This window comes from Aptenodytes patagonicus, chromosome 6 (assembly GCF_965638725.1).
Source record: "Aptenodytes patagonicus chromosome 6, bAptPat1.pri.cur, whole genome shotgun sequence".
In the NCBI taxonomy this organism is placed as follows: Eukaryota; Metazoa; Chordata; class Aves; order Sphenisciformes; family Spheniscidae; genus Aptenodytes; species Aptenodytes patagonicus.
Window position 1 is genome coordinate 15,673,725 of NC_134954.1, and position 23,484 is coordinate 15,697,208.

The following is a 23,484-nucleotide window of genomic DNA, read 5'->3' on the forward strand; positions in this document are numbered from 1 at the left end:
GACGCCACGCTAGATCAAATAGGTCTACCGTTTGATCTCAAGGCAACTGCACAAAATTATTCATGTATGCCTGCACTTGTTCCCCAGCTCCCATAGAATAGAGCTGCTTTTCCCATTACTCAGGATCCCCCACCCCACTTCTCTCCCCCAGTGCTCTGGAGAGCAGATTCATCAACCATTTTAAATGAAGGAATGGAAGCTGTTTATTACAACAATACATTCCTCAAAGAGGAAGCAGCAGCAGTCTGTCAGGAAATCTACAGGGTAACATTGTTGTCTGCTCCAGAGAGGGCTGCTCAGATGCTCTTCTGTCAGCAGTTCTGTCTCACACTCACAGCACTAACAAAACCCAGGCAATGAAGGGCAGACAGCCACAAGAAAGATTTAACAATGATTTATGTAGTGCTGGAAGTTTATCACTCATTTAATAAGACAAAAAAATTTAAAGTAGTAAGTAACAGGAAAACAAATAATTCGTTTAGATTTTTTCCACCCCTAAAGGGGGAAGGGACAAGATTCATAGTAGCAATGGTTGCCTCATAATTTAACATCTGGTTGAGTTTTCTTTTGTATTACATCAACCCCATTCAAGCATAATTCATCTCTTGCCATCAGAAATCTAGGGTATTTCTGAAAGTACCTACTACTGATTTATCACTAATGTTAGAGGTAAGCTACTTCATTCAAAGAAGATAAATTACACCAATGATGTAAATCCTAGTTTAAATTACCTTTTCTTCCCCCTCCTCTTTTGAAGCACGTACAGCAACAAATATGCACAGTACACACATGCATTAGCCAATTAGTTTAAAGATGCATACACTTTTACTTCCTATGTTTTGGATTAATTTAATGAAAAAGCAAGCCAGTCAAAATTGATCACTTCTCTCCCTCACAAGTTTGAATTATTTTAGTGTACTTCAAAATAAATCCATTATGTTACTCACCTTATACTGGCTCAGTGGATATTTTTCTAACAAGTATTCATCACAGCCACACACTTTTAAAATATATTTGCCCTGATACTCCAAGACGCAAAGTTTCAGTTGTTCAGATGACAGCAACATACTTCGTGTTTTCTTCCTAATTGCTTCAGCAATAACTTGCTCAGGCACACAGTCATGATTGATTTTTAAGGTGTATTTTTGCTTATCATTGTTTGGTGAGACTATTACCCATATCACCACTATAATTTGCCCTAGAATAAATGTAAAATAATGTTAGGCCTATCATTTTCAATAAAGTTTCAAAACAAAAAACCCAAACAACTCTCCCCCCGCCCCCCGCGAGAGTTGCTTGCAGTACTGCTGAAAGCTGTAGACAAGATTCATAGCCCAAATTGACAGAGGGTTTATAACTTCAAGGAAGTATGTGCACTCAGTTTATTTTTGTCTCTAGTGTAATTTAAACTTCTACTCCTTGAGGTTAAGAATATTTTTATTAACCGAATACTACTGACTATTCAGCCTTCAAGAAAACAGCAGTAACTGTTTCATATTTGAGGACTGCAAGATGACTCACTGATTCAGCATCATTAACTTTCAGAAATCTGGAATTAAAAGAAAAATGCAAAGCCAACAAGCTGTTTCTGCCCACTAAAAAAAATCACCTCTACCAAGTTATAGTTCAAGATTTAGTTATTAGAATAGCAAAAAATATAATTTTAAATGTTGTCTTCCTTTTGAATCTACACTCTATCAAGAAAGTTATTCCGCATAACTTAAGGTGTAAGATATTGCTAGAGTGTACTAAATACAGTACATAAAACAATGATTTACCTAAGTCACCAGCTGTACTCCTTGATTTCAATCACAAAAAACATTATGTTTCTGCTGTAAATATTTATCTTACCTTTATCTAGTTTATTGTATATGTGTTTGGGTAGTTCAGGCGAAGACTCTACATTTGGAGGACAGACATATAATGCTCTACTGTGCGGTGCATTGGCATCTCGAAGATCCACTGCTTCTTTACAAACATTAAGAATATTTCTTCTGAAGTCTTGTACTTCTGGATCCTTAACCATGTCAAATTCACAGACAGGCATGCCAATAGCAAAACCTACAGTATTAAAGAAACATGAGGAAACAACTGTAACTGATAATTAAAGCTAAAGATTCCTTCTATCAGTAACAGAAAGAGCATGTTTTAAGCAAAACACAACCTAAAATATTTGTGTTAACCACTGGCTTCTACTTGTATACATAATTGTTTCATTTCATTCAGGAACAATGCAGTTCTAAAGTTAAGTGCACTCAGCAGTCACAAAAAAGGTTAGAAAACAGGTGCACATTCACTGAAGATCCTGGAAGCCTTAAATCACCACTCTCACAGCTAACACTCCTCCTGGAGGAAAACAACCAGAAATAAACTTCCTTTGAAGTCAGCACTAAGTTTCCTAAGTGGACCAGAGGAGCTGTGATGTCCAATTTTTTTCTAAAACCCTGGCAGGATTATTGGTAGCTATTAGGACCATAATCAACTTTGCTTACAACTGAATGACAGCTATTCAATTTTTTTAATGAACTACACTGAAAATGTGACAAGCACTCAGAGATACTGAGCTTAGCTCTTTGGCACAGATTCATGTAATAAGAGTCTATTTCTCTCAGGTCCTCTGTCTCAGATGTAATTCCATTTACTTTAATGAGATTACTTGCATAAATAATTATTTATGCATGAATGTTCAAATGGAAACTTTCGATTGTCCTGTTGCATGGTTAGCTAACCACTGTTCTCCCTAAGTCCTGAGCAGGTTAAGCTTTACAAAACATAAGTAGTTTACTTATGATGCATTCATAACAATTAAATAATTTAACAATTAGGAGCACCCCAGGAACAAGTATTTCCAGTTGAGAAGTCTCTACCACAGCAATGTACATCTGTTAGCAACTAAATGGAAGTAGGTATGTTTGTAGTGCCTGAATTTAGATACTAACCTAGATGCTGAAACATATGCTAGTCTCCCTGTGCTTTCTCAATGGATAATGGAAAATGATAAGCTACTCCAGGGATGATGCAAAACATCACAATATGTCTCCCCTCTGCCCCTCCAACCTCAGATGTTTTTGTTTCCCTCCCCTCCCCATGCTCTTTTTGTTGGAAGGAGGGGGGGAAAAACCACCTCATTTCTGAAAGTTTACTTTCTAAGCAAGATAGAGCAGTATTAAAACATGTGCTATCACAAATGTAGTTTAAGATTTGTAGTTAAATCCAGAATTTACAATTCTGTAAGCTTCAAAACAAATTACGATTGACTTCCCAAACAATAGAACAGACTTTGCGCTGTAATAATATGAAACCCTGCTAATAAGAGACAAGCAAAAAATATCCTCTAACCCACATACAACTACAAATATGTACAAAGCAAAGACTTTACATGTGAATGAAACAGAACAGCAAAAAAGTTAATTCACAGTTTATGAATGTCAGCTTTACTATGATCAGCATCTTTGGACATTTGATGCAACAACTGACAGTTATGAAATGCAAACTTTGACAGATACAGGTGACAAACAACCCATTTCAATTCTTTGTTTTGTATTTTGAAGAGGAGAAGCCAGTTAACAGATTAGCTGTATTTAAATAGAGATAATCTCACCTATTTCTCTATTAAGAATCTTTTCTTCTCTGTTACCTACTGGTTCAATGACTTTTAGAAAAGGCTGAAATAGTCGCAGGTCACAAAGTCTCCGTGTTTCATCAAAAAATTCTTCTCTTTCTGCTTCTTGTGTAACACTTACAAAAATATAAGAAGATTCATCTTGAAGGAGCTGATAGAGAGGGTATTTTCTTGCTTCTTTAAAGAGTTCATGTTTAATAGTTAGTAAGGTGGCCTCACGGAGGCATTCTAGAGTCACTATCATTCCATTTGGGAGAAGACACTCCACAAGGATCCTCGGTGGCATCAAGTGGATGCCCCATAGTTCGCCAGATGATGGTCGTGGAGGCATTTTTAAGTCTTTAGATAACTTTGTACTGGAAGTTTTTCAAGCAGTGATTCATACAAGTAAACCTAAGTAAAAATCAGAAATTTAAATATTAAAATTTCAGATAGAAACATCACAAGGAATTTCAGATAAAATTGTTCAAACACTGCTTATAATTGTGTATGAATATTCATGGCTACACTTCACATTCATGAAAAAGACTTCATAAAACTGATGTCTAAGGAACTTGTATTTGATGTAAATATCTACTCAAATAAAACAGTTAATAGCAGAATCACATTAGTTTGGGAAAAATGCCAATACACATATGGTCTTAAAAAAATAGAGGATTAATTTTTTTACCTGAAGTTTATAATTTATGATTGGAACACTTAAATAGCATATGGGATGAAAATATCTAATATTCAAATTATTATTACAGCAATTTTTAAGCAAATATCAAACCCAGTTCTTCACATTTTTAACTTGGAAAGAGAAACATTTATTATCATTTGGATGAGACACAAACCATCAACTCTGCTCAGTTTAGCCAAACCAGTGCTTCAATATTTTTTTTTTTTAAATTTTCTCTCATCCCAAACCTCTTAAGTATTCAAACATCACTAACATAATAGTTATAAGTATTTACTAAACCCCCTAAACTTGATTTTAAGAATCCATGTACACAGAAAACTTGTCCTTAGCTTTTTTAGATCAATATAAGCTACTTACAGCAGCAACAAACCCTTTTTTCCATGAATGAGACAGAAGAACTGAGCTCCATTAACACTTTTTGGTTAGGCTTGTTTTATTTAGGATCAATTCCCTGTTCTAGTTCCCTTTGGCAGCTGCACAAATGTCTTTGCCAAACCAAAGGAAAGGAGGGGAACATGTGTCTGACCTTCTATCAGCACTGCCTTATGCCAGCTTAGACCAGGTACAAGAAAAAAATTGTATCTCGATAGAGCAGAGATGTCTTATAGCCCAGTGGCCAAGAACAGATGCCAAACAAATAACAGAAAAACTAGGCAGGCACACAGTGCTACTTCATCAATAAACTCTCCTAATCACTATCTATTTTTAGTTTCCTTAACCAGAGGCAATATTAATGTATTTGTGAAAGAAATCCATCATGAACTATTGAGTTTGTCCAGGAAGTTTTCACACACAAACTGTTCGCATCCTGTGACAAGAGTGAAGAACATTCCATGTTACAAAATACTCGCTTTTCTTTATTCTGAAGCCTGCTACTTTTACCTGATATCCTCTTGTAATGAAAGAGAGTTCCTTATCTTTGCATTCATTACTCTTAACTTTACAGAGATCCATCAAGTTCTCCCCACTACTTCTTTTCCATAATAGTCCCAGATTTAGTCCTTCTCTGCCCAAAAGTCATTCTATATTTTTGTTAATCCTTGTCATCTTCTCTGTATCTCTTCCACCTTTACCATACCCTTTTTGCAAGGTAGAGGGGGAACAATCATATCTGCACACCACATTCAAGGTCCAAACTGAGCATGCGTTTACATAGTCACTGAGCAGCAAGACATTTTCACTGAACTACATACCATAAACTTAAGCTCTCATTGCAGAATAGTAAGTTATCACAGAGGCCATCACGTTATGCAAATCTCAAATAGTGCATTACTTACACTTAGCCCGTAATTTCATTAGCTTCAGCATGTACCTTATGAGAGAGGGTAATAGCAACAGACATCTAAAGAGCAGTCCATCGTCCATCATGCCTCCTCCATCAACCAAGTGTCCTGAAAGCACAGGGCTAGGATAACTACCAGGCTACAATTCTAAAACCGTTCTTAGTCATCTTTTAAGGTGAGAACCCTCTTAGGACGCCCCCTCAAACTTAGTTTCTTTTCTTAACAGAAAAGATGGAAAAACCCAAACCAACAGCTTCACACCTCTTCTGTTTTATCAGCTTTCTGAAAGCTCCAACTGTGGAAAAGCAATGAATGCTATGCTTGCCCTTTGCTCAGCATTTTTTAATATATCTTTTTATATAGATATAGATAAATTTTACGTATATATAAAATTATAAATCTAAATATATAAAATTTTATGTATGTAAAAATAATGATCCTCATTTCTGCACTTCTACGCCTTGGTACTTATTTTCTGAAAAGTTTTCTTCCAAGTACATCTAGTACCTGCTTTTGCCACGCTTCAGTTCTTGTTCTTAAAAAGAAGCATTAGAATGAAAATGATGTTTTCCCAAATCCACTGCTTCCTAAGCAACTCTGAGTAGCAATAGGGTTGTCTTTTTTTTTTATCCCTCCTTTGTAGTTGTAGTTTAGGCTTTTAAAAATATCACCAAAAGTACTAAAGTGCTTTTCCACTAACACCTCATGCGTATTTAGAAGGGCTTTGCAACTGACTTTTTTTTTTTTTAAAAGAGAGCTTAAATAAGCCATTTTATTTTCCTCATCATTGTAACAGTCTCAGTGAGCAGATGCTGAAATGGAAAGTTCTAAGCACACTCAAAGTGTATTTAAAAAGCCAAACTTGAAAAGCTTACCAATTACAAAACATTACAAATGAACCCAAATAACACCATTTAGAGTAACTTGGAGAATTCTGAATTACTGATAACTATCCTCAGTTTACAGATAAAAAAAATACACAGAAGGTTAAATAGCATCTTTATGATCAGGCAAAGCATGAACAAGGCTCCCTCTCCATACTGGTGAATCACATGCTTATTTACATTTCTTATTTACAAGCATAGGCAGAAAGACATTACTGTTGAGGCATATACCAGCATGAAAAAAACAAAACAAGAACATGCAGTCGTAAGAACTTTTCTGTCCACACATACAATGATAATATAGATGGACCACTATCAAATTAAATATTCACAACACAGACTGAGTTTATACCAGCAGTCTTTTAAGTTCAGTTCCACAATCCTGTTGAGGCTCCTCTGAAGTGACAGTTGTAAGAGCCCGTCTTCTCCCTGCCCAAGGCGTGTGTTCTCATTCTTCATCACACTGGCACCGGTGCTCCCTGAGCCAGCTCATTACAGGGTCAGACGGATTAAAGTGGCAGAGAACTACTCACTCTTCCTTTCTTGGGTTAGCTTCTGCTATTTTAGCTGCCTTATTGAGATCACCAAGGAGTCAGATGAACACCAGGGTCTATGCTGGAGAGCGAGCACAACTGCAGCAGTGCTGAGCTAGTTCAGCTTCAGAAATGGTGGTTCCACTGCAAATTTTTCCTCCCTCCCCACCAATAATTGCTAACAAGGAAACAGAGGCAGGGCTGGGACACACACACACACATTACTTGTCTAAAAGGATTTATCTTTTCAAAATAAATGTCAACCTTGGCTTTTTAAAAATGTCAAAAGTTAAACGCCAACTCAATACCATTTCTTTAAAGAATTGGGGTGTCCCTTTCGGACCGTTTGCAAAATCTACACTCTTTTTAGAGCAACTGTACCGAAACAGTAACTTTTGTTTTAAACTAGGATACAGACATTTGCTGGAATGGTGCATATAGTCATTCTGTGTGCGCATTCATTTTACTTGCACATGTAAGCACGCCTCCAGGGTTTGGATTTGGAAAGCAAAAATGTAAACAGAAACAGTCTTGAAGTATAGTTGGCAGCTTGTGTTTCTGTGTACACTTTCAAATCTGGAAGGCTGCCTGGAATAAATAGAATCAATTATGTTCTTCGACAGTAAAAGGACTATAATTTTAAGAGAATTCTAGAGAGATGTTATTTAAATCCAACTGAGGGTACACGCAAACACTTCAAATGAACACTACATCACACCTGCAAGCCCTGACAAAAACACCTTCAACTTTTTTCCCCTACCAAAAGCTTTGGGATACCACAGATAGTCAGAAAGGCCAAACTCAGACACTCACTGATCAAATCGCATTCTTTTCAACTCATTACAGCCTTCCTGATCCATTCAGCACGTTCTCCATCACTAACCTTGCTGAGCACCCAACCTAGCAGTGATCAAACTTTGAAATGCCATTCAAAAAGAATAGGCATACATGGAGGAAAAATGAGGGAAGTTAAACAACATGCATCCCAAAATACCGATTCCTACTTGCTTCCAGATACACTTTCCATGTTAATGTGAATTTATATAATCTATTTTCTTACAGGATAGAAATCCCTACAGTCAAACAACTACACCATCTAGAATAAGGGATTCCAAGTTTAGAAAATTGGTTTTTGGTAAACAATGGCAGTTTTATCACCTCACAGCACTGAACTGTGCAGAACTACAGCGGCAGGTTAACTCAATTTCATTCTACTGAATATTATATTACAAGTTACAGCCTACAATTATTTTTCTAATGCCTTCTTGATGACATACAAATATGTTAACTTTATGATGGTCTCATGTAAACCTTTTCAAAGTTTGCTGCTACTTCTTCTGAAAAGAATTTCTTGCCCTTGAGGAATGGAGCTCAGTGAGGGAGAAATTCAGTAAGAATTGTACTGCAGGAGAGTTAATATTGGTTCCTAACATTAGTACTCAAAGAAGTACTTTCTATCTTCATAATTTAAGCAAACTAAGCTTGGGACAAATTAACTTGAGTAAAAACCCCACATATATTTTCCCCTAGAGACATCTGAGGCTACTGCAGCTGTTTTCACCACACTTTGACACATAAAAGCCCCATGCATCTACAGCTCAGCAGGGCACCCTGGCAGTAGTTTTTCTACTCTAAGTGTTTTTTGTACATTAACATTTTGCAAGAAGAATTGCAAACAGGAGTGTCACTGATCTAAGTTTTATGTGTCTTGCTAAAAAGGAGGCCTGTTACTCTTCAGTACAGGTGGAATCTACATTAAAAAAAACAAGCGAGAAATGACTTTCATAAGCTCTTCTGTCAGAAAGTGTGGAGAACCCTTCCTTGCTAAGAGAACACGCATCTTCACAGATTGTTTACAGATTAGATGAAGGTAATTGATTTTCACAGTCTAGAGATCACTTGCAAACATTCTACCAACTCCACACAGATATCAATATTTGGTAATTTTTGGCACAGTTAACTGATAAGGCTTTTTTCCCTGTTTTGTAAATTATCTGTGGGCATATTCTCCAAAGAGAGGAACTCCATCTAACATTAACGCGTGTCTTATAAAGCAGGTGAAGACCCACTGTGCAAGTCTGTGGGCCAGTCTAGGGAAAAAAATTGTTCACTTTAGGAGACTTATTGTTAAAGTTGTCTGTCATCAGCACAAGCTCCTACAGTTACTCTTCAGGCTCTGCAAGAGGAGATTCTTCCATCTATGTTGTACCAACTAGCAAGAAATCTAGCAAGTGCAGAAGGAAGCAAGAAGCAGAAGTGTACTGTAATACTGTATTAAATGTATAAAGTTGAGATTATTATGCAAAGAGGCACACACTCCAGTGACTGAGAACCGAATAATTTCGCATTGTTATCAGCTAGTGTTTCAAAATCAATTCAAAAGGCCAGACTAAACACTCAATACAATTTCATCGGTCCATACTTAAAACTGAATTAGGCATTCAGTAAACTACTACACTTTAATTGAAGTCCATTAGTTTTTCCAGTCACAAGAAAAATCCCATTACGTTGCTTTCATAGACAGGACATAGCAATGTTTTATAACAATTTGCAGTATCTTTGGTATCAAAGAGCTGCTCATTAGGATTTGTGTCTAGATTTGATTTCTTTTCCAGGTAGAAGTTTCCTCTAGACTCTTAGCATTGCCTTAAGAAAAAAGTCTTCTACTCATTAAACAATCCAACTATGTTTATAGATTCCAGTTTACTGCACACTCATGCATCGGTTATATGATTTTTCTTGATTCTCTGGCAAACTGACATAAGTATCAACTACAGGTATGTCCCCAAATAAGCTTTTTTTAACTTCTGTGGAATCCCTGAGACAAAAGTTGGGAGGGGGGGACAATATTCCTGGGACAAGAGTAACAATATTTCGGAATATTCCACTTTGTCCCAGACATCTCAAACTTTCTAAAGACCAAAATGTTTTATTCTCATCTTCAGACACATCAGGCACTCCAAAACTCACCATGAAGAAAACTGGGCAGAGTTGCCTGTCTAATTTTGCTGCTGTCCAAACCTGCTGTGTGGTGACAGTAAGACTGCCCCAGACTAGATATTTTCAGTACTGTCCTTTTGTTCTTCCTGCTTCCCAAGCTGGCATTTTTCCAAAATCCAGGAAGACTAGTACAAAGATCTCTGAAATTGCCCTCTATGAAAACATTATTACACAAAAATTTAAACAGTAGCAACATTGCTTTGTTTAGAATAGAAAGCAGGAGTCTGTTGTATTGCAGTTGTGTCTTCATATTTCTTATGTACTACTTTCATCCTTATTATTTCACAGAAAAGGCACAGATACAGAGTTGCTTATCTGATCACAAACAGCAGCTCGAGGAAAACAAACAGAAGGATTTAACAGTCGAAAACTGTCGTCTTAGCATTTCATTTCCTTCTGAAAGAGGCAAGTATTTCCAAACATTACCAATTTTATTTGTAGTTACCTACTTCTTCCCCCCTGCAAAAAACAGTGCTAGGTACCTTTGCCTTGTTCTAGACAGAGCTAAAAAATCTAACATTACTGATAGCATCTGTAGAATTATAGTACAGCAGAAATACAAGATCATTCTTCCCTGTGAATGTAAAAATCTCACTGGAAATTAGAAAAAGTTGTTTCAGTTTAGTTAGGTATGAGAACTTGGGTTGACTATGTTTCAAAGCTGTTTTCTTTAAAGTTATCTTACATGCAGATTTTTTTTGTTTCAGAATATAATATTCTTGGATTCTGGTTGTAGTGACTTTCAGATACCATGAATAAAATTAATGGTGAGGTCATCTGGAAAAAAAAAAGAACTTGCTATAAAATATTGTCCAAGAAGTAACATATATGTTACCTGTTACTGAAAAAATATAGGATCAAACAGCTGAAACGAGAATAAGAGAAACAATTTAAAAAGATTTACAATTGCTGGAGTTTTTTTTTTTTTTTTCTTTTTTTCATCCAAGAAAACCAAAAGACCTTTAAATTCTCATTTTATTGCCCACCCTCCCCCATCTATACAGGCATATTGTTTATAGCTTCACTCACTATCTGGGAGCCATGAAAACAGGATCACGAGAAAGAAACATTTGCAAGTTGCTGGTGACCTCCACAACTCCCACTGCGATTGTGCTTTTTCCCTAGGGATCCCATGACATACCAAGAGCAGAATGTCTGTCCTAGAACATTTTCTTCCAGTTAAAGGCAGATTTTTTTTTTCCCCTCTTTGTTAAACAAAGGAAAGCCTGGAACTAAATCTTCCATTTTAGTCCAAAATTATTCAGTAATTCCATGTCTAGCTTCACCTCAAAGGAAAGGATTTTGTTATTTACAGAAGACTAGTAGTCAAAGCACAACAAAGCATTAGAAAAGCAATGCATCTTTTCTTTACACTTCACATATCAGCTTACTCATTATTTCAACAATTAGCTTGGCTTGCTATGTAGCAGGATGAGAATTACTCTCCCACCTGGCTGTGTTCTGGTTGGTGCTGTTCCTCCACAGCTAGGTGTGCACTCTGAAGCTCAATGAGCAGCACTCGATCTTTCAAGCTCTTTAAATCAAAAGCCTTAAAGTTCGGCAACAAAATCAGAGAAGAATGCCATTTTGTACCAATAGAAGTAAGGTTTTCCTCTGATTATGTATTTTTCTTTAATATTCTATTTTATATGGGTGACAAACATTTTTTTATGTTGACAGCAGAAAGAACATGAAGTAAAAGCGCACCACAAACCATATTCTGCTCCCTGCTACAAACACTAAGGGCTTCAATGTCAAGTTTCGCATGCAGAAATGTTCTGCTTTTGGAAATCAGTGCAAGACGATGTAAACTAAAGATTACTCTAGAATGTCTTTCATGAAACTAGATTAGATAGGTAAAAAATGTTGAATATCTCTCAATATAAAACTCCACCTTAAATAATGTTGTTTACTTCTCTTTCCATGTTTCTTCCCATCCTCCCACCTTCCTGGGATATTTGGAACCCAGACAGTAAACAGGATCTTTAAAAAACAGGAAGCACTGGCACACAGACAAGGAGCCAGAGCAGAGTGAATCCAGGTGTTCTGCACTCTGGTCTAGTCTGAATCTTCACCTAACATGAGCAGCTGTGTAACAGAGCTGTAACTCAGATACTGGGCCCTTCCTGGTGCTGACCCCCCCAGGCATGTCACCTTGGCTTTTAGAAGTAACTCTCTGCTGCAGCAAGATGAACCTCCAGTTGTACTGAAAGAGGAAAGATTTCCCCTCCCACTGTGCACACCTAGAAGGGCAGGGAAAGAACTGCAATAAAACACTGGAGGTACTGCAGTCCTCACACTGCTATGCTTGCCTCCCTGCCACAAGCAACAGTATCAAGAGGGTTCAGTCTACAACATTCACCTGACCAGCTCCTCTGGATGGAAGGCACGGAGAGAAATGTGTGTTCAGAAGAAAATTTGACTGAGATTAGGCTCACTTCTGTTTATTAATTTACATCCATCTTTACTCAAAACATCCACCCTGTGAGCCCTTCCTTTACTAAGAAGCAGCTGAAAAAGACATCAAACTCAGACTGACTTACAGCATATTGTGTACTTCCCACATAACATTTCTTAGGAAGGAGTCCGACAGCAACTTTAAATTGAGATAAAGTGTTTTTTCCGTACTAAATTACTCCAGACCCTGAAAGCAACTAATGTGTATAAGAAAAAGTTTTGGAGTGGCAGTGGATAGCAGTATTTTTGCAACTTTGCAGATTTTTAGTATTAAGCATAGAACAGTGAACTGGAAGACAGAAGTTTCTGTTTCATAATCCAAATATAAATTAGCTTTCCATTTATTCTATCTTAACTGACTCGTGTAGCCAAACAGCATTTATAAAAGTATGGGTTTAGTCTGCATGGACTTACTGAATTCCGTTAGCAAAAATCTTTATCTTTTATTTACTGGCAAACAGAGGATGGGATGCAACTTCACTTCTGATAGAGCATTTGTAAGGAACCACATGCCTCAGCAACAGCCATGGAAGTAGGTTTTTTTTCTTTAAGCTCCTAAACTGAAAAAACAAAACAATATATTATCCATTGAGGTATTTCTTAACTCCCTTTTTAAAACCATTTGTTGAGAGAAGGAAGCTTCTAGCAGAGTTAACACAAAGGCAGAGACACCTTAATGAAAAATTTCAATTCTGCAGCTAAATATTCTTGCCCTATAAACAGCTGAAATTAATACAGTTCTTAGCAAATCATCCTATACAAAGACACATGGAACAAAATAGCAGGGAAACAAATCCAGTTCTTTGCAAAGCCTGCCCTGTAGAAGTAGTTGCCTACTTCTACACGAGCTATAATCATAACCGAAAGATACTACAGCTTTTCAAGAGTCAGTTAGAAATAATTACTACTCCCTAGTAGACTTGTTTGTGATACAGAGTCAATGGTGATTAACTAAATATTTATTTAGCAGTAGATGATAACCCTGCTGAAAGATAAGCACCAACAGTTTTCCATGAAAGATTATCAACAGACCTTTATTTACTACAGCAGCAGACTGAGGCTGTCCTGCTTACCCCACACACAAAGCATGTGAGTGTCACAGTAGGATGCTATTCAGCTGCAAAACATTTAGCACCACTGTATGTTCCCATCAGGCTTCATCTCCCTGAAGGTCACAGATCCCTTAGGTGTATTACACCTAAGCGCCTCAGAAAACTGGGCCTTCTATGTGAAACAATACTGTTGACTGAATTACTGATTTTGTAAGCATATTTAACTGCTTTATGTAAGTTACAAAGAAGCCAAAGTTTCTCTGAAACCTTAAGGAGCATAGGTTTATTCTTGTTCTAGCTGTTGACTCTGATTGAACAGGACTCCTCTCTGCATTTACAGGTTGAATGCCACAGCAACAATCATGACTCTTGAGACACTAATATATCTGCATTTGTGTTCTTGAAGTGCAAACAAACATGATTCATTTTGACTATGTATGTCATTAGGTCCTGCATGCTTCAGCCTGAAGTATAAACACAGCTATGGTAAACTGACAAACGGTTCTTCAGCATGTTTAACCAAATGTTTATCATTTCTGTACATATCTGTTAGAAGCATCTGCTTTGCAAACCCTATGTTGTGCAAACACGAAAGCATGATTTCAAGTGTGGGGCTACTGAGACATTAAGCTTGTTGTTAGTGCATCTCTTTCCTATACTTCAAGCTGTTACCCAAGTTGTTTCTCTAACGAGGTCAGGGTACCAGCAATTTGTGTTTACTACATCTGAAAGAAATGGCTAATATTTGCCTAAATAGATGTTTGCAATTAACATGAACTTTCCAAAGAAGAAAGTGACATAAGCTCATAGGTATTTAAACAGTGAATACCAGCAACATCTCCACAATAGTTTAAAGATTTCTCTACTTCCCAGCTTGGAAAGTCACTTTCACATCCAGATTAAATGCTTTGAGACTAAGGCACATGCTGCCTACTACTACAACCAGAGCTCTGTAAAAGAGATACATTAAAAAGAAAGACTTGTATTTTCAAAAAGCCAAAGAGGTACTGGCAGCAGTCAGTCACTGCTATTAAGAGAACTTTATACATCTGCACAAACAAGGAAGTATTTTTAATACATGGTTCTTTGGAAACATTTCGCTAATGTTTTTGTAGGGGTGTATATTCAAAAAGACTGGAAGCAGTTTTCAGCCTGGTGAAGTTTAACCCTGGGATAGAACAGGAGACCACAAAAGCTTAAGTGCTTTGGATTTAATTTCAACCCATAAACCCCACCAATTAGGGAAGGGTGACTACATTGCAAATCATCTTTTTTTGTTCTTTAAATAACCTGCTCACACACCAGGACAGCAAGAAATTAGAAGCTATAGTAATGGTTACACTTCTCCTATCACCTTGCAGTTGCTTGTGATATCTGCTATCCTATCTGCTGATGTACAATGAAAGGCTTGGAAAAAAGGTGATGAAAGAAGAGTGGAAGAGCTGGATTGCAAAGTAATTTGACAACACATTTAAGAAGAGTTTCCACAGTCAGTAATAGGTTTTGCTATCCTTTTCTTCAGGTATCAACTCTGCCATTTCATTGCTCATTGGCTTCCATTTTCATCCTTTATCTCTTGATGGTAGTTATGCCATCTTCCCCTACATGTCAAAACATTCCAAGCTGGAGGTATCTAAGATCGAGGGAGTGCTGCTGAGCAGTGATAACATCAGTGCTTTATTCTCTATTTCAGAGCAAGTTGAAGAGGAAGACAAGTTATTAGAATTTTACTAACCACAACCTTGGTAAGCAGTTAAACATCAGAAAAACAGTTAAACTTTACCTTTTCAATTAGAATGTTAAAATCAACTTTAAGTGCTTTCTTTTAGCTAGCGACTACTTCTCAAAAATTCATATAACTGGTCATCATCTACAATGACAGCATTTCAATTTCACATATTACTATTTTACACTAAAACACAACATAATTTATTATAAATCAATCTTTGTAACAAACTTCTTTGTAACAAACTTGCTAGACTAAAAGTGGCACTCACAGGCACCCTATTTGTACACATCCTCAATTATACACCACAATCAAGACTATTCAAGTTGTCTGGATGTTGTTTAAAAATCATCTCTTCCACTTAGACACTAGAGATTTTCTTGGGACAAGTGCTCTTCTACAGGACTTAACATCAAAATTGAAGGAGATTTCAGAGGTGATAGCATGAAATTGCAAGAAGATAAAATACAATATATTAATCACATTCCTCCCACCAGTGGAGACTGCCTTGATAAACTGGTAAGTGAAACTGGTTGTTCAACATCCACATAAACTTTTTGGAAGGCAGAAGAGCAATTTTCAGTTTTATTAGTAGCACTTCCACTTCTAATAATCCAGCCACAACATTTGCTGATTATTCTGTTAAGAGTTGGGAACATAAATACAAAAATGAAGAATAAGTGGTATGTTTTATAATCTAAGCAGTTTGATGACCACAAGCAGCATATTTTAGAGTACAATTTGGAATGGAAGTTTTAACTTCCCTTTTCCCAAAGAAAGCTAGCTCTATCTAGAAACTTCTCCTTATGTTAGCACTATTAACTTTAATCTTTTCAACTATGCCTGTAGTCAAGAGTCAAGCTAGTGTTTTCTAGACTTAATGAAAAGTAACTTAATGGCACAAGCACTGAAGTTGGATAATAACATACCTCATCACACAAAGCATATTTGTTGAGTTCGAGAAAGAAACAATTCATCTCCGCGCTGCTTGCTTGGCAAACGAGTCTTTACTCTCTGCTCATTCTTACTTTTTTTGTGCTTGTATTTTCAAGTGTTCAGTGTTTAGTTTGCCTACATCTTTGCAGAGATTGGTCTCATCACTCTTCTAGTAAGTCAGATGCCAAAGTCAGAAAAATTTTGTTTATTTAGATTCAGATCACAGAACAGGCAGGTATTTCTGCTTATGGTTGATTAGTCTCAGATGAAATGCTGAATCTTGAGTATTTTCTTTTCAGTAACATTCAAGGTTTCTTGCATTTTGAGGATGTTCAAGAACTTGTTTCTTTGTTGACTGCTAATAGCTAAAAGAAGGAATAAGGTTGCAACAAGCAGTCATTTTTTGCTTGCAGATTTAGTGTCCTCTGCAAGGATCAACAGCTAAACAGCTGATAGTTTAAGACACTTTTCCAAGACAACAAATGCAATCTCAGCAGAAAATCCATGCGTCTGAAAGGACCATGACCCAAGTTATCAGCAAGAGTTAAAAATCAGGAGCAGTCTTGGAACACATTGGGCATGAGCCATTCATCACCATGAACTGCCACATTAAGTATTGGCAAAAGACTAACTAATTAGTATGGAAATAACAAAAACAGTTAAGTCTCAATGACAGATAAGTTTTTTGACATGTTGTACAATCTAGGAGGCAACCTTCCAGTTTTCTTTCTTTTCTGTTTGGACTTTGAGAGAAAACACCCAAGGGATGTTTCTCTACATTTCTTTGTCATAGAAGAGGGTCATAATGTACAGCCAATAAAGTGACTCAGCTGTCTCAAAATTTCAGGGAACTTTACAGTAAGTCTTAGTCAATTCAATAAGTCTCCTGTATTCGACAAATGTGCTTTGTGGTTCACGATCCTCAAAAGCAACATTTGCAAGCATTTCTTTAATCGGAAGCTGTACGCAAAACTGCCAAGGTTTTCCTACATAAAAATCCATGAAGATAAATTAATTTAAGGAAATTTGTTAATGGGTAGAGAAAAAAAAAAATCTGAGGTATATCTAACCTTCTACTGGTAAAAAGCAATGGGGCATGAAACAAGAGATCGCTGAACCTTAAGTTCTATGTTTGACCCAACTGTTCTTAAACTAGACTGAAGTAGTCTTTTACTTCTATTGCTGCAAGTTTGCAACAACGTGCCAGAGGTGAAAGCTTCACAGTACTCCATCATTCTTCTCCCCTTCAATTTCACAAAGGTAAGCTGGTTTCTTTGAATTTTGTTTTTACACTTCTAGAGTTCAAGTATTTGAGCAGTTTTTAAAAAACAGACTATAAACATTCCCAGCAAGTGTACTTGGTCAATTATGCCTGCTAAGTGCTTTTATTCCCTGCTCTACTGGCTTTAAGAAAAGAACGCTCTTAATAGAGAACAAGTTATGATGTCCACTGTCCCTCACACTTCTTGTTTGAAATACACAGGCTTCTTAGACTGCCTTTCACAAAAATCTGCATCCAGAATTAACTAGAAAAATACTTTTCTAGAATTGAAGTGTAAATGCATGCTATATAAAACAAAACAACATACTGGCCACAAAACCATTAAGTACTGCTCAGACTGAGAAGACAGATCCAGAATTACATACACTGTATTCAGTCTGCTGCATTTCCATTTGACCACAAGTTAACCTACAGGATTAAAGAAAAACCAGGGGGGGGAGTGGGGGGGGTTGGGGCAGCGGCATTTTTATAACAATTTAATTCCCTCCACCCCCAAGTTGGGCTTGGTTTTGTGTTGGGGTTTTTTGGTGGTGGGGTTTTTTTGTTTTGTTTTTTTAAAAGTTAATACTATAGCAGTTCTGCAGGGAAAAAAAACAGTTAATACTTCAGAGTATTATTTCTGGTTCATTTAAAACTCCATTAACCATTCAGAAATAGATTTACAGAATAAGTTCAGTTGGACCAAACCTGTACTCAAAACAATTCACATATGTTTGGTGTCCAAATAAATATAAAGAGAAACAAATCTATTTTCTCTCTCTACTGCTCACATTTGGATTAGGATACTACAAAGAGAAACTTGTAACAATTCTTTGCCATGACACATTCAACTTAAAGTGCAAAAGAAAATTCCCATCCAGTTTTAGCGTAAATATTTTTGTGGCCTCTTCTAGCCATAGCTACAATTTCAGACAGGCATCATCACTTGGAGCAGCTGGATGTCTGGCTTTAAAAGGATGAGACAAAACTCCCACAAGCATGGAATGCAATGCATAAAAAGCTGCAAAAAACCCAACAAACCCTACCTTAGCTTACACTACAAGCCACAAGTCTGTTTCTTCAGTTTAGCTAAAGTACAAACCATTATTCTTTCCCTAATGTTCCCCCTCCAACTCAATCACGCACACAAAAAGGGCACATATGGCACATTTTTCCTCAACTGGGAGATTTACTAGATTTCACACATTTTTCAGTAATTGCAAAACGATAAGTAGTATGATAAGACTTAAATTTTATAATGGTATTTTAAGACTAAACTGGAAAGACTAATTTTGCAGTATTATTCCCGTTCCAGTTATAAATCATAAAAAATCAGTTTCTTCATCTGTCTCAAAGTTTAAAAAAATCTTAGCCGCCCCTCACCCAAATACAACATTTTTCAAGTGTCCTATTAACTACCACCTTTGTTAACCTTGATTAATATACTCAACTAAGCAAAGCAAACCTATATATGATACCATCTACAAGATGCTAGTATTTCTTGCATGATTTGGAATTAATGTATCATCCCAATTTCCTTTCTTCCAAAACAGGCAAGAAAAGCAATAGCAACAGTTTTCTATTTGGAAGTGACTGATACTTGCAAGGTGTTCAGATATCTGATTACTCCTGGTACCCAGAGAATCTGCACCAGAAGTCTAGAAGACTACATAATGAATTGACTTTTTACGTACAAAATTTCTAAGAAAGCAGTTTTTGCAGACTAAGTGTCAGCAATGAATTGAGTTTTTATGTACAAAATTTCTAAGAAAGCAGTTTTTGTAGACTAAGCGTCAGCCTTAGGCTTGTTGTCTAGCCATTTATACATAACTTCAATTTCTTTCTGAGTTAAAACTATGATGATCATCAAGGTTGTTCAAAATTGTATTACACATGACCAAGCCATCAAAAAGCACACTACACATTTGAATCTGAGGAACAACTGTGATCAGGAAGTCCACTGTTTACGCGGTAACACCTTTTAAAGGTGTAATTTTCTTCCAGTACCTGGAAACCTCATGATACACTTGGTCTTGTGAAATAGCATGATGGTAAAGCCTGAAACCCTTGCTTGTTGTAGAAATTCCTATTCTAAAGCTTCCAGCCACTTTTTAAGAGTGAGTTATCGAGGAAGAAGTATCCCCCATTTGCTTCCAGAAAGTAGGAATAGCCTGATTGTCAGAGAAACAGTTAACTAAGTATTGAACTACTTTATGACTTCCAATAAAGTACAATTGCTTTGTAAACAGCTCAGCTACACCACCTTTTCCAAAGAGTACTCCAGAAAAAAAAATCCACTCAGTTTCACTATTCATGCAAGTAAACTGCAACAAAAAGCAAAACAAATTTGCCATTAACACAGAATGACAATTTGAAGCAGCTGAACAACTACAACACCTTGGCATGGATTTGTAGGCTGTGCTTAATGCGCTTTGAAAAAAACATGAAACACTGTCTCCAGGTTGCTAAGAATGACATGAAGTTAACGCCTATGAAATGCAGGGCATCTGCTCCAGTCAAATTCCCACTGCAGCTCTGAAGTTGTCTTATTTATTGTCTTAATGAAAAAGCAGACTATTACATGGATCACATAAGGAATTGTGTGGTTTCATAAATTCCTCTGTAAACACTATGAGCTTGGTTGATGTGTGGTTCATCTACGTGATGACATTGGCTAAAATATGCTTCCAAATAACTAACCACTCTGGAAAAGCTTGCCAATGTTACTGTTTGAGAATAAAAGTTATTTATTATGAAACTTCAAGTTCATATCGGGCTTTATTTCAGAATAGCTTATCTAGTCAGTTCCCCATAGTAGATGAACCATTAAATCCCATCATCCTGATTCCTAGGAACTAACGATGTTTACGCACAACAAGAGGTGGACTTTGATTATTATACTGCATTATAGAATTGCAGCATGGAAGCAATTAAAGCACAAGTATGAGAACATCTCTATAAGTTAACTGTGAGGTGGAAGAAATTCAAGAATGATTCAGACCATGATGGGAAAGTTTTAATGTGATGAATTTGAAAGCCTGCTATAGCTCAAAGCTAGGATGTGAGGGTAAAAATAGCTAACAGAACAGAGTCCAGATTTCTTCTATTAAGTACTACAAAATCCAGATTCAGAATCCAATTTAACACTCCAAGTTTGCTGCAAATTGCTCGTAACAGCAGAATTAACTCAAGCAGAGGTTTACAGTCCAGACTGTCTACTTTTAAACATATACTTTCCTTGTGCTTGTTCTGAATGTGCACTGTTTATAAAGCAACCTCTGTTCAATCACATTTTTAAAGTCAACAAGAAACAAGTTAGAGAAGGAAATTTACAGAGACATATCAGTAACAGCAGCAGAAGTAACAGGTCTGATACCTTAATAACTTCGGGAATGCTGAAAACAGCAACAACAACCCCCCCAAGAAAAACAAACATGCAGTTTGTATTAGTTTGGTCAAAGTTTTGTTAACGTTCAGTCTACTAGAAAATACAAAAGTACTGGTAAGAAATAGCAGTTTCATATTTAACATCAATAAAACCAGATCTCTGCATAGTATGAAATAAAAGAGAAGTTTTTACAGATAGCATAGATGTGACGCTGCTACTGTAACTCGACTACAGCTGGAAACAGGAGATTGTATGCCACCCATTCCTACACACACCCAGTCGGAAGAGGCTCTGCTCTCAGTGTCATTAACGAGCCCAACCGCGAGCTTACATACACTCTATCACAAGAACTGCTGAAACGTATTTACAGAAAATAGCTATGTTTCGGGGCGGGGGAAGCCACACTCGAAAGCAACAAGTCACTATAGTTCTTCCTCTCCCGGGTCACGTCCCTACGAGGGAAGACCCACAAATTAGGATTCGGCGGAGGAACGCCTTGGAGGTTTCCCAGCCGAGGGAAGCCCCACCGCAGCGCTCCTCCAGGAGGACGCAGCCGCGCTCCCGCCCGCAGCCACCCGAGGGTCGTGCTTTGCCCGCCGGCTGCCGAAGGCCAGCAAGACGCCCCACAGCCTACAGAAAGCAGCGCTCCCCTCCACCCCCGCCCAGACAGAGTGCCGGGAAGCCCCCGACAACCGCCGCGGGACGTCCCGGAGAGAGGTGCCGTGCCGCGGGAGAGCCAGGCGGCTCCAGCACCGACCCTCGCCTCACTCACCTCACAGACACGGCCTCCCCGCCTCCGAGCCGGCCCGCAGCCGCCGCCCCGACGGGCAGGGCTGGGCCGGGCAGCGCCCCGCAGCACTCGCAACCCCTTGAGCCGCCCCACTGCCACCACTGCACGCCTCGGCGGGCGACCGTCCCCCCCAGGCGCTGACGGAAGCGACGCCGGCAGCCCCCGCGCCGCTCCCACAGAGCCGCCTCCCGCACGGGCAATAACAGGAAGGGAGCGGGGCCCTGACCCCGGATGGGGATGGCGCCGCCCGCCGGAAGTGGAACCGCTGCGCGCGGAGGGGGGAGGGGGAAGGCTGTGGCGGGCAGCGCGCGTGCGCCGCCGGGAAGGGGTCGGGGTCGCGCGCTGCGCGCCAGCGGAGGGGCGCGGTGTGACGTCACCGCGCACCGAGGCGGCCGCCCCGGCCCGGCGCGGCCGCAGCTCCGGGGCGCCGCGTGACGTCACCGCGCGCTGCGGCGGCCGCCGCGGCCCGGCCCCAGCTGCGGAGCGCTACCCGTCTGCGCCTTCCTGTCAGCCCGGGGCCGCTCTCTCAGAGCCCCCGCATCGGTGTCCTGCTGCCACCTAGCGCGGCGGCGGCGGCGAGGCCTGCGGTCCCCGCACCGGCGCTGGGACGCCCGCCTTCCCGTTGGCCGGAGCTGCCGGTACCGCACGATTACAGCAGCGGGGCCCTGGAGGTGACCTGACTGGAAACGAGTTTTCAGAACAAGGGGCGCGTCCCACCCCAAGCAAGCTGGGCGTGACAGGCTGGCGCTGCGGCGCGGGCCCAGCAGACGGTGCCTCGGTCCCGTTTATTGTCGTAAACTCATTAACGCTGCTCCGTGTCCGCAGTTACGCTGCACGCCACGCACAGAAGAACGGGTGTGACCGAGCCCAGTGCGCCGTTGTCCCTTTTCCCAGTTGGATCACCAGTAACACCTAAAGTTTTCTTAAAAATACGAGCTGCCGCTGGGATCAAGTCACTGTACGTGAATCTAGTACAAGAGAGCAGCCTAGCGAGTGAGCGCCCTTGCAAATCAGAAAGCAAAGGGAGATCACATTTAAAACGCATATTCCCTGGTGGTCTGGGTCTTTGCGGTCTGAAACGAGAGTGCTGGCCTGGTTCGGCTTAGTGAGAGCCAACAAGAGGCAACAAGCGCGGATGGTAGTGAGGCGATGACAGGAAGGAGGCGACGGGGATAACCTGGGTGATTAATCAGTAAGGCATCTTGGTTAATCACGCTGTTTTTAAAGGGATATTTATCCTCTCAACAGGGGAGACAGCATAAGCAAGTTCTGGAGCCAGGGGTGAACGTGGTGAGGGCGTCGGTGAATTCTCTTCCCTGAAACGCTGCCCCAAGCCCCAGGGCCCGGCACAGGACCCGGTTTGCGGCCGTGGCCAGGCTGAGCTGCTGCAGGTGACTCCGGCGGTCGGCAGGAGCACCGGTCTCCCAGGCCACGGCCAAACGTGCCCTGGCAACACGCAGCAGCAGTGGTTCCCGTGAACGCACCTGGCTGTAAACTGCCCGTTTGCTGCTTCTGCTACAAATCACCGCGGTTTGCGATTCCGACCTGCAGCGATGTACCTGATAAACGGGAATTTTTTTAAGCTCTCACAAAAATTAGTAACAATGAGCCAGGCTAACTGATGGATTCCCAGGTGGGTTGGCCGATTGCTACCGTAAAGTCTTGGTGCTGGTTTCAGCTCGTAGTGACTTCTCAGCACTTTCGTGTTCCAACGAAATGGGAGAAAATCGATAGAAACTCGGTATGCTTTGAAACAGGGTGGCCCAACCGTACGGGTGAGGCCTGCGCTGCCGTCCTTGGTGGCTTGAAAGGAAATTAACTCACCTTGGCTATGAATAGCATGGCTATGAAGATGTTTAGATATACAAAT

General features: G+C 39.4%; 1 protein-coding gene across 5 annotated transcripts in view; it reads right to left on the reverse strand.

Moving 5' to 3' along the window:
- PIK3CA (phosphatidylinositol-4,5-bisphosphate 3-kinase catalytic subunit alpha) overlaps window positions 1–21,814 on the reverse strand; it is a 47,912-nt gene extending 26,098 nt beyond the window's left edge. Inside the window, exons 1-7 of one of the 5 annotated variants that reach the window (XM_076341330.1) lie at window positions 21,597–21,622; window positions 16,169–16,540; window positions 12,876–13,021; window positions 5,617–5,695; window positions 3,602–4,015; window positions 1,852–2,061; window positions 948–1,198 (exon numbers count right to left, since the gene is read on the reverse strand). In XM_076341330.1, the coding sequence (XP_076197445.1) occupies window positions 948–1,198; window positions 1,852–2,061; window positions 3,602–3,953 (813 nt within the window). In that variant the 5' untranslated portion in view covers window positions 3,954–4,015; window positions 5,617–5,695; window positions 12,876–13,021; window positions 16,169–16,540; window positions 21,597–21,622. Of the gene's footprint in view, window positions 1–947; window positions 1,199–1,851; window positions 2,062–3,601; window positions 4,016–5,616; window positions 5,696–6,823; window positions 10,207–12,875; window positions 13,022–16,168; window positions 16,541–21,596 lie in introns of those variants that run through there. The other 4 variants (XM_076341329.1, XM_076341332.1, XM_076341333.1 and 1 more) reach the window with 4 other exon arrangements.
- Window positions 21,815–23,484: the final 1,670 nt, after the last annotated feature.